Here is a 12,355-nt window from a genome sequence, read left to right on the forward strand (position 1 = left end):
GATTACTCTAACACATTGCATTCCACTGTCATCAATACGACCCAAAAATGCAGCCAAAATACATATCCACCCACACCCTTCATCAGCACAACGTGCGTACTGAAGAATACTACATGGAGATACTAAGACTGTCATTTTCTTCAACATGCTCTCTTAACTGCTCCCTTCTTTTCAACAAACCACAGATCACAGTACACAGTATTTTACCCACAGTGAAACACAACAGGGGGGGAAAGCAACAGAGCAGAGTGGAATAAATCACACATTCTGAAATATTTTTATGTTTATTGCGGACTGAAGTTTTTGCCTGAAGCTATGGCTGACTGGCAGCTAAACTGCAGATTTTGAGTAAATTACAGGCCTGCCAGGTCTCTGGTTTCCTTTTAAATGTTTCAGGGGTTAAACAGATATATCGCTTTCCGATAGAGGATACTAGTATGTGTAAACTGATAAAAACTGTTCCTTATAAGGAATTTAAAATTATTTTGCCCCCTGATTACATTGGTTGTCCTCTTTGCTTTTAAAGTAACAATTCAGAGTTTTCCAATGAGGCTTGGCACTTAGCAAGGGGCCCTGCAGTTCAAGGGAAAAAATAAACACATCGATTAAAAAACAGAACTTCCTGCGGTCGCTCTCCGAGAATAGCAAGCAATAACACACTTTAACATAAAGGCCTGACAGGAAAATCAGCTTTTGTAGTTTTAGTATTCAAATTGGGTGCACTCAGGTACACCAGACACCTCGATGTGTGTTATTATTATTATTATTATTATTATTATTATTATTATTATTATTATTATGTCAAAGTAATCTGAAGTACTGGAACTGCTGGATGTGTAGGGCATTACTGCCATTACTGTAGCTGTGAGATTTTGATCATACAGTTTGTCATATCTCTTAGAAAAGATTACATGGGTCTATTTATTTTTGTGTTGCTTCCTCCTCACATAGAGACACACTTCAATAGTTCCATTTGGATATAAAATTGGAACTGTGGCAACATGTTTTTTTCATATCATCTATTCTAAAGGTCCTGACAAGGGCCTCGATTCAGATTAATTGGAAATACATATCTGCATACAATGGAAATATACCAGTGGAAAAAGCCCAGCAGTCAACAGCAATTATTTGTATTCTTTATAAAAGGCAATAGCAACCCAATGCCATTAATGCAAGGTTGCCAAAGCTTTACTTCAGGGCTTTTAATAAAACAACCTTCTGGAAACTTCCACAGCAAGGGCCGTGGAAAGGAATGGAGTGACATCTGGTGGACAAAAGAAGAAATTAAATCTAAACCCTCAGAAAAATGACTTCTAGCTTCCATAACAGAAATTGTAGAGCCATTCTGTTCATATCCACAGACAGTATGTGAGCACAGTCTGATGCAGCCTTTCAAGATGGCTTCTTTTATTTCCTGTTCTACTTCAGAAGTTTCATTACAAGAGGATTTTTCTCAGGCCAAAACAGTCACATCCTGCTATGAATTCAAGACAGCTCTTTGCTGAAATACAAATGTAAACAGATGTTGTAGAGCAAGCCTATTTTTCGTGTCAGGCAGCAGGTGTTTCTCAGCTGGAAAACAATTAAAGAAATTTTACATTTTGAGTTATGCCTTAAACCAGAAAATGTTATTCAGACAATGAAACGTTTCAAACGAAATACATCATAATGAAACTCTGCTTTGAAATTCCACTGGAGGCTTTTTTTTTCTTTGTTTTAATTATGCAGATAAAAAACATGAAGTTGACACAAAGGACCAGGAATCACATGAGAGGTGACTTGAGATTAATGCTGGCTAATCCATGTAAAATGACGTCTGCTGGTAATATTTATTTGGCTGCCTTGCCTCTTATGTAATAAAACAGATTCACCAGAATCAACAACAAACAGTAACATAACCTAACAATACAGATGTCCGATTTATTTAAATCTAGACGATGATTTCATAGCTACCATGGTAACATTTACAGAACTGCCTGGTACTCAAGAATGCAAGGCGGTAATTTCGAAGGATTTTAAAAATAAATTTGATAGTGTGGGATATCAAGCTCACTTTTCATCAGTAATGACTGTAAAAGTGACAGAAACAAGCTAATTCCAAGACTTGATGCAGACTTGTTCATTTGAAAGCATGATTAACACTATCTGGACCCCTGGCCCATGTCTATAATTCATAGAATTATCATCATCATCATCATCGAAGGATAATAAAGAAGAATAAAGAGGCTTCTATACAGCAAGTTTTACAAATGTGACTTTTTCACCCATGTAGTGTGCTGCAGAGTTATTCCCACACTCCATTTCAAAGCAGCTAGCTGTGAATAACTCCACACAATACCACTATAGTAAATCTCAATCCGGTCGGAAAACATGCACTGTGGTTCACAAGGAAAAGAATGTTAGACAGGAAGTTGGAAAGCACTGACAACATTGTCCAACCCCCTGAACAGAATCGCTCAGTGTCTTCTTGCCTCAAGGACAGTCCTCTAAAACAAAGAATTAAGAATGAGCCCCTGCTGTTGAAAACTGCCTTTAATACAATTGAAAATCAGCACTGTGACCTCTTTCTTAAACACGAGTCCACATCTAATGGAACTGAATACTGTAATACTGTAAACCATTAAAATATATATATATTATATATATATATATATATATATATATATATATATATATATATATATATATATATATATAATATAAAACAGACAAGCAGAACAGTTCATTTTCAAAAAAGCTTATTAGCATAATTTCCCATTGTCATCATTTTGGAAACATAATTGTCTGGCACAGTTCTACAGCACTCATCTTTATACAGTTTCTTGCTCAAGAGAGATGAACTGCAGTCAAGCACCGATTGGTCCTTAAAACAGCAAACAAGTACAGCTGTTTTGGGCCTGTTTGGTTTGGCCTCCAGTGCTGTGGTGGGCAGATAATAGCAGGATGCACACTTCCGTTCAGTGAGAAGGTGTCACCCCGTTTCATATAGGACAGGCATTCTCAACTATGGTCCTGAGGACCCCCTGTGCCTGCTGGTTTTCATTCCAACTGAGCTCTCAATGACTAGACCCTTAACTGAACTGATAATTTGCTTAATTAGACCTTTTAACTTGTTTTCAGCTCTTAAACAGTTGCAGATTTCAAGTTAACTCTAACATTTTATAAGTAACTTGAACTCTGCAACTTTTTAGGAGCTGAGCACAATTAAAAAGGTATAATTAAGAAAATTAGCTGTTCAATTAAGGGGCTATTTAAGTCTTTGAGAGCTCAGTTGGAATGAAATCCGGAAGACAAAGCGGGTCCCCAGGACCAGGGTTGGGAAGCCCTGATCTAAGAGGTAGACTCAGACCAACTGAACTAACTTTGTGAGGGAACAGGGGTCTGGTAGAAATGAACTAACTACAGTACAGCATGACCTGAGCTTCTGGGGGTGGAAAACAGGTGTTATTGTCTGGGGAATAAACATAACATCCTCAGTCACATGCAACTGACATGTTAGACATCTGTTTAAACAAGGATTGCTTTATGAGGTAGTATTGTTACAAGAAGTAAATACAAATCGGCTCATCATAGTGACATAAATGTCCTGGATTAAAATGTGCTTCTTATCTGCCTAGAAAAACGAACACATTCTTTCTGCTGTGGAAACCAACAGCAGCAATGATACTGAGTTCAAGAACAGCATTAATGAGAACTAACGCTGTTTAAGATCACATTGCATGGTTTTTCTAAGAGGATGCTGCTGTCCAGTTCAAAGAGTTTAGTGTGGTCTTCGGACCACTCAATCCATCACTCTCTATCTGTGCTATCTGTTGTTCCCATTCAGTCTCACATGTCGTTAAGATTCCTGGACAAATGATTTAGACTCTGAGAAGCTAGTCTCAAATTGCTTAGATGTGCCATTATAAAGACACACCATTAATCTGTGTAATTTAAAACCTCACTGAAAACAAGCAAGACTGCTGACAGGATTAGCAGGTTAATTCTCTACCAACATATAAGAATTGTAAAGTAATGTATTTGCCATTTTAGGCTGTTTCTTTTTAGCACACAAGTAATTAGATTGATAAAAAGCAAGTAAAGATTCTAAACGAATATCAGTGTTTACATGGAACACGTTTCATAGTATCCTTGCATTGGTTGTCTGGTAGTTTCCTGATCAAACTCTTGCTCCTCACTAAAGCTGGACATGGTCTGGTCCCTGCATACCTAAAGAAGAAGACTACTCCACAGACAACCCCTGGTTTACCTTGCTCCCCTGGCCTTGCATTACTTTCCATCCCCAGGAATAAGCTCATGACAGGGCTTTCAGCTTCCCAATTTCAGTGTATCTGGTTCAGTGGATGTTTTATAGAAGACCTCAAGTCTACAGACCTTCGTTTTCAAAATGACATATTATTAAGTTGGCCTTTTTGTTACTTCTGTTTGTTTTTTTTGGTAACTTACTTTCAATAGCTTTTCAAGTGTCTAAATCTATGTGCTGTTGTTTTTTAATAAAGCCTTCACAGGCATATGCGATACTATATAGTGGAGTACATTTTGTAGTTTTCATTGTATTAAACGAGCAAAAGTTCTTAAAATAATACATTTTTAATTCTGCTCTTTACCCAGTAGTTGCTTATTAATTTAGACTTGTTTGTACCAGATTGGTATTCTGTTTTAATGAACTAGATTCGTATAGTTATCAAACTAATATCCCTAATGGAAACAAAATGTCCATCATGGTGCTGAATGAATACAAACCTTGAAGTAAGCAAATCATCTGATTCAGACCTTGTTCCCTACCCCACTTAAAATTATTAATGTGCAAAGGTTTCCTTCCAGCAGCAAAAAAATGACAACAGGCACACTACTAAAGCTAATGGCATTAGAATTATTACATGCCATTTCCAATAACAAATTATTAGTCTTAGGGAATACAAATGACTGCAGAAAACGTGCTTTAGGTAAGGAAAAGTCATGAGGAAAGAAACATTTCGGTGTCTGCCATAAATCAGTAACCTAAATCTGTCAGATTGCTTTTCAAGCAGGGAGACTGCACACAAGTGCAAACCTTTCTGACATTGTTATATCCCCAAGTGTTTTCTGTTTAAAAGACAAGGAAAGGTTGAAATGAAACTCCCTGACATAAGGATACCATTATCAGTATTGATGTCAAATAAAATGCATGAGCAGAATGTGCCAAGCCTTGCCAAATATATTTAACCCTGTACAATGCCTTCCTGTATATGATTAACGTCAGAGACAGATGTGGTTGCAAAAAGGATGCTCACAAAAAAAAAGATGCTTGTGTATGAATTTGAGCATAATGAGGTACTTTTTGGCCACTAGGGGGCAACAATACACCGGAATTAATCCACTTCAGATCAACTTCACTGGTTTGCATTATGAATTGTCTTAAACAGGACTGTGAAGTGCAAGCCAACCACCAGATTCCTGTCTTCAACAACAAAATGTATGTTCATGAGCTCCTTGCAGTTGTGGATTTAAGCAGTGTGAGCTATGTACTTACATAGTATTTATTTTGTATTCAAGCATTGAGTTATGTACTTACATAGTATTTACTTTGTCCGCTGCTCCCTGCACTTGACCCACTACAGTGCCTTGTCTGGTGTTCTTAACCCAGCCAGACAATCCCAGTTTCCTGCCTGCCTCCTCAGTGTACTGCAACACAAGAACAACCCAGAAACCTGGGGTAAGTGATCATTCCAGGTGAAATCAGCATGGGTCCAAACTTCAGCTTATAAAAAAGAACATTTAAACAGAGGAGCTCAGCAATGTCATTAATAACCTCATATTGTTGCAAGTAGAACCTGGTGCATGACTGGATCACACAGTGGGGTCTATTTTACACCAACTTGATTAACAAAGGGTTAAAAAGCTGCAGTTTTTAGATCCAAAAACACACCAGTGAAGTAGTGGCAAGGAGGTTTCAACTGACGTGTCCCTAGAGCATAAACAACACCTGAGGACCAGAAAACTGCTAAAGGCAACTCTGGTAATCAGACAGCTGTAGACTCTGGTAATCAGACAGCTGTAGACTCTGGTAATCAGACAGCTGTGTTTCTCAGAGTAAAATGAATGTTAGAGGGACACTGCAGATTTAAAATAGCAGCTTTTAACTGAGTCTTACTGGGAAAAAGCAGAAACAAGATTCCACTGGAAACAGTTATCCATATATTAACAGGTGTAACATAAGCTTTGCACTGCTGGCATTGTGCATCCTTTGCTGCATCGGTCTTCAGCTAGAATCCACTCAATTTTAAAATGTATTTCTTCATGTATAATGAAACTAATGGTATTGATTGCTGCATTTGCCCAATTTAAACCAGGACTTTGTCCAGGTATGCACCAATGCATGAGTGCAGTTACAAGGCAAGACTCCTCTCAAGTTAACGTTGAAACTATTTACGCATAAAGAAGATACCGAAGGTTAAAGTACTTAAACTACATTACTTACCATTCTGAAGCAGACACCTGTTCAAAGAGAAACACATATACATATATTGTGAGGATAAAATGGCTAGATTGAATATGCACAAATTCCTCTAGAATGCAATTTGACTGTTTGTCCAGATGGGGACAGTAGAGAGCTGAAATCCCGTTGTAGTCTGAGTTCTGCTTCTTTTTCGCGTCAGGTCTTTTGGTTTACTGCTTGATACTGTGCCCATGAACAGAAGGGGGTTAATATTTGGACGCGTGAGTAAACAACGTGTTTAAACAAACTTAGTAAGTACACGATAACACTTCAAGAGCATGTCCCGCCGAACATACAGTCAGTGCTTGAAAAGTATTTTTTGTTTAGCGCTGCCACTGCATGCTTTTAACGAGCACACAGCAACCCAAAACCAAAAAAGTTGATCTATGTTAACATCACAGCAATTTGAAGCCTTGCAGCAACACATTTCCATGTGTTATTACTGTAGCAACAAAGCATTATTTGTGACCAAATTAGTGTTGCGCTGCACTGCGACAGTTTCTATTTTTAATTGGGATATGCAGCTGATCCTGGCAAGAGCGAACAAGAAGAAAAAAAAACAGGAAAAAATAACTTGAGTCTTCTTTACGTACCTTGAACACGACCAAAAATCTCAAAGTCTAGGGAAAGCAGCTTTGCATCGGCGTTAACTACGTCTGACATTGTAACTAATACTAGCAGAAGTAAGGTTAACACAAATTTAACACTTCTATACCTCGACATTCAGAACAAGTTTTGATTCAGCGCTCTGCTATCAAGTGACGTCGCACTTACGGGATTAATCTGCGTATGACGTACCGTGCGGGGAGCAGAGGCACACATAAGAACATAAGAACATAAGAAAGTTTACAAACGAGAGGAGGCCATTCGGCCCATCTTGCTCGTTTGGTTGTTAGTAGCTTATTGATCCCAAAATCTCATCAAGCAGCTTCTTGAAGGATGAAGGATCCCAGGGTGTCAGCTTCAACAACATTACTGGGGAGTTGATTCCAGACCCTCACAATTCTCTGTGTAAAAAAACACACGATGGTGTTAGACATACAACCAACATCTTTCAAACGTAAAGAAGTGCAATCGAGGTCATATTTAGATTATTATTATTATTATTATTATTATTATTATTATTATTTGGTATCAGATAGTATCCCTTTTAAAACATGCTGTAAACACTTGCTCTGTTACTCATGTTCCAGAGATTACATGCATTTGTTTGGCAGCCAATGTGGGAATTGATTTAAAAAAAAGGCTTTCACATCAAGTCCTAACATATTGAGGAAAGAAATCATTTTTCTAAAGTAGCTGTTTTCTTATCAAGAATTCACTTTTCTCTTCATTTATTGGTGAAGCTGGATTTTCTGAATATTCTCTACTGGATGTTCTTGCAACTTTCAACAACATTACTAAATTGTATGTATCTCTTGTCCACTAGGTGGCAGTCATACTATTTAAATACGACCAAACTGGCTAGCTAATACGCTCTGTGAATGGTTTATTGGTGTCCACTGCCCACTGTTAATCACACGTTAGAAACTACAAATCCCATACCCTGCCAATTTCACTGCTTTATCATTGCGATGGTTGCTGGTTTCCAGACTTTTTGAAAACTTGTCAAACCAAGATGAGTAAATAACAAATTATTTTCATGTGATTGGAGAGGTTTCAAACAAGAGAACCACGATGAACAAAATTTAGATATGTTGGTATCTTTACAAGAAGGGAGCAATGCAGGTATGTCAGAACAGGGAACTTTGAGAAGGGCTGTGTTAGTTACAGCGTGTTCAGTAGCAAAAGAACATACAAGTTCAACCAAAAGAAGCTAAAAGGTTTTCCTTGGCTTAAGTTTTACAATGTTAAAAAAAAAAAAAAAAAAACTGTTTTGCACGTTTTGTCAGCATGCAGGGAAACGGATGACTTTCAAGACTGCATTATTACAGAAGAGCCAGAAGTTCAAACGTGAAAATGTGTTATTAACAAAATTTGAAAAAAAAGTTGTCCATTTGTAATTTTGTTGATGGAAAAGTATTGCACTATAACTTAGGCACACGTGCTTAAAAAAAGTTAGAGCAGAGTCCTAGGTTTCAAGAAGGAAATGCTGGTAAGTTTCTGTTTTATAGCTACCTGTGCTGAATATTATTGATTGAGCGTTTGTTAAGTTTTTGTTGTGGTTGTTTTGTTTTATCATTGCTATCTTACATGGTGGACACTATTATATTAAGTCCTGCTGTAATTGTTGGTCATAGCATACTGGTGGATCGCAGAGACCGTTGAGATCCACCAAAATGGATCGCAGTGTTTGGTGTTTTGGTCACCACTGGTTTGTTGCATAGTTTGTGTCTGTTTGTGGGTAGATTAGAGTGAAGATGCCCTACTACAACCTGGATATTACCTTTTTAACTAGAGCAAACAATGAACAAATACAAAAACGACTTTATTCAGCAAGGCAATATCCACAAAAGATTTGAATTGACGATTCCTTATTGCATTTGACAGATGCCATGCCCATGAGGACGTAATATATTTTGGCCCATGGCCTTGTCCATTGGAGCTCTATAGCCACCTCCTGTGATGTAATTATTATAGATTGGAGACAGTTACACCAGCGGGCAGGCAAGAGGCACCCAGGATAAGGCACTCTGCAAGGTTGAGGCAGGGCAGGAGGAGGAGGACCAAAGAAAGAAACGACAAGGAGACGTAAACGAATAGATATATGTAGGAACAATTTGATTGCGTATGTGATTCAAGTGAGGATCCTCCTTAGTATATGCAGTGTGGTCCAGTGGTTAAAATATTGAATTTTCTCGAAGGTTGCTCATCTCCTCCCATGGCTTCTTGTATAATTCCTATGCTGATGATGCCCAGATCTTCCTCTCCTTTCCCCCCCTCTGAGTCCCACATGCCCTCCTCTATCTCTGCCTGTCTCTAAGCTGTCTCCTGGATGCACGTGCATCATCTCAACCTCAACCACTCCAAATAAGACCTCCTTTTCTTCCCCCCTCTTCCTCCCCCACCACTGATATCTCTGTCTCTATTCCTCTTGAATCCACCATTTTCTCTCCCTGCTCATCCATCAAGAACCTTGGTGTCACCCTCAACCCCTTCCTCTCCTACTCTGGCACTCTCCTGTCGCTTTTTTCCTCAACAACATTCACAGAATTCACCCCTTCCTCACTGACTACTCCGCGAAGCTCCTAGTTCAAGCCCTGCAACTCCCTCCTGGCCGGCCCCCATACTTCTGCTATCCACCCTCTCCAGCTCATCCAAAACTCTGATGCTCACCCTTCCTCATTTCCCTTCCTGCTCCGTTCCTTCCACTGGCTCCCTATCACTGCTCACATCGAATTTAAGCCTCTTGTACTTGCCTATCGCTGGCTCAACCTTTCTCCTACCTCCAGACTATTAATTTTCCCTACACACCCCCTCACCCCCTACGCTCCTCCAACACCAGCAGATTAGCTGTATCCCCCCTCCGCTCCCCCGCTTCCAGAACCCGCTCCTTCTCCACCCTTGCCACTCAGTGGTGGAATGACGTGATCAGTATCAGTACTTCATCATCTTGTACTTGCACTTGTGCCACACTTTTCTGTATTCTACTACTGCTCTCAATCATAATTATATTTTCTTTATCTTGTACTTGATTTTACTCTTAAAGGTAACTGTGACAGGGTAGCCGAGGAGTGACGTCCCCAGACCAGATAGCTGACAGAAACAACACACAGGCAGGTACTTGGGTGAAAAAGCGCTCTGCGACGCCGTTTTTTATTAACTCAAAAATAAAACAAAAGTTTAAACAAAAACAGATCACGAACACAACACGTAGGTCAGGCTGGGCAGTAGCCTTCATTGAACCTAACAAGCAGTCTGTTCTACTTTTGGTTTTGTTTTTGCATTTTGCTTTTCTCCGCTCGCTCTCATTCTCTCCTCTGAACACCCCATCCTGAACACAGAAAAGCTGCAGGCTTATTGTGACCACCTCCGAATTAACCCTAAATTAATCAATTTCAGAGATGGTCACATTCAACACAGGGTTTTAGTTTGCGTGGCTGACAGTCAATAAACACTGACTGCCGACCAGGCTTTCACACAAGCTGTCTGGCGGAGACGAGCTGTTAGCACTGCCTCTGCCAGACCACATTTAAACTGAACAAATCTCATTATGTGCAGGGCTTTGCCCCGCCCCCTCTCATTATGTGCAGGGCTTTGCCCCGCCCCCTCATTATGTGCAGGGCTTTTCCTCGGCCATGCCACAGTAACAAAATTCACTTTTTTTGTAATTCCTCTTATTTGAAATCAAATTATTAACTGTCTTTTTTTTTCTCTCATTTAAATTTCCTCTTACTACTGATTTTATTGTATTTTATAACTGCTTATCTGTAATGTGATATTTTGTATTGTGATATTTTTTAGTGTAATACTTTGTAACAACTGTAAGTCTCCCTGGATAAGTGTCTGCTAATAAATACATAAATAATAATAATTATATATTAATTGTAGCTTACAATATAATTCCATAAAATATCTTCACCAAACACATCCAATCTTAAATGTGCAGTTTTGAAAGAAGTACATGTTCTAGCAAACATGCATTTTCATCTCTGTTTTCAAGCCATGTTCTTCACTGTCTTGCACTTCCTGGGTCATTTCACCCAGAGAGTGAACTTGTCCCCACCCCTTCCCTGGCTTCTTTCCTGTCTATAACCAAACATCTGTTTCCCCTGTTGACTGACATACATTCAGCCAGTAACATACTTTGACCCATAAGACACTGCTGAGTGCAAACAGATTACACAAGAATAAAGCATTGAAGCTGAGAGCTATCTTCATCCTCAAGTAGTACCAGAAACCATGTTTTAAAATGAAAATACATGCACGCTCTAACATTTCAAAACTGCACAATGTAGCTAATGAAAATGTAAAGTAAGTAAGAGTTATGGAATTATTTTGCTAGCTACAATGACTTTAAGTCTGCATGCTTAGTCTGATAGGATGCTAACCAGCTCAGGTCGGGAGTTTTTTGTTAACATTCAACACTTAACATTCAACAAAAACCCCAATAAAAAGCTTGTTGCTAGCTATAACAAATATATAACTCTCACCAGAAGTTCACTCACAATAGGACACCCCAGGATACTGTACGCGCTCTTTGTGTGACTCTGTCACATTTGCTGATGCTGTTGCTCCGGCTCTTACTCAGACTTGCCTTGGCCCCATCTTGATAAGCAACCTAATGCTGAAAGCCCCCAGAAGTACAGTATCACTGTTAAAACATTTGGTGGGTAGTTTAAGAGAATAGACTAGATACACTTGTTGAAATTATGATTGTATTATTCGTGAGAGGACTGTTTTGCTTTAAAAATGTGGCCTTTTTATTTGTAATGACATGTATACCAGTTATACATTTAAGACCATTTTGGGTGGATGACGACTAATTAATTTAATCTGATGTGACAGAAACAGCATTTTGACTTGCCAAGGATTTGTGTATAAAATATGCAGAGGCAAATTATAAAAAGTAATTTATACTATAACCTGCTCCTAAACCTTACTTCAATATTTTGACAATATTATGTCCAGTTGTCTTTTTTTTTTTTTTTTTAATGTTTTAAAATGTGTAAACGTGTCCCTGTGTTACAAAAGAAATGTGGAAGTAATCCAGAAAAACACATCAAGGAAACAAAAATAAACGCCTTATCTTTTTCTTTTAGTTGCCGCATACAGTGGCTTGCGAAAGTATTGACCCCCCTTGGCATTTTTCCTATTTTGTTGCCTTACAACCTGGAATTAAAATTTATTTTTATTTGGATTTCATGTAATGAACATACACAAAATAGTCCAAATTGGTGAAGTGAAATGAAAAAAATAACTTGTTTAAAAAAATTC

General features: G+C 38.6%; 1 protein-coding gene across 2 annotated transcripts in view; it reads right to left on the minus strand.

The window, feature by feature from the left end:
- The window catches only part of LOC121316155 (acylphosphatase-2-like), a 44,766-nt gene that overhangs the window by 20,205 nt on the left and 12,206 nt on the right, over positions 1 to 12,355 (minus strand). The window contains exons 1-3 of one of the 2 annotated variants that reach the window (XM_041250998.1): positions 7,072 to 7,347; positions 6,461 to 6,477; positions 5,555 to 5,664 (exon numbers count right to left, since the gene is read on the minus strand). In XM_041250998.1, coding sequence (XP_041106932.1) covers positions 5,555 to 5,664; positions 6,461 to 6,477; positions 7,072 to 7,201 — 257 coding nt within the window. In that variant the 5' untranslated portion in view covers positions 7,202 to 7,347. Of the gene's footprint in view, positions 1 to 5,554; positions 5,665 to 6,460; positions 6,478 to 7,071; positions 7,348 to 12,355 lie in introns of those variants that run through there. The other variant, XM_041250999.1, reaches the window with a different exon arrangement.

Source organism: Polyodon spathula, chromosome 5, assembly GCF_017654505.1.
Source record: "Polyodon spathula isolate WHYD16114869_AA chromosome 5, ASM1765450v1, whole genome shotgun sequence".
NCBI classification, from domain to species: Eukaryota; Metazoa; Chordata; class Actinopteri; order Acipenseriformes; family Polyodontidae; genus Polyodon; species Polyodon spathula.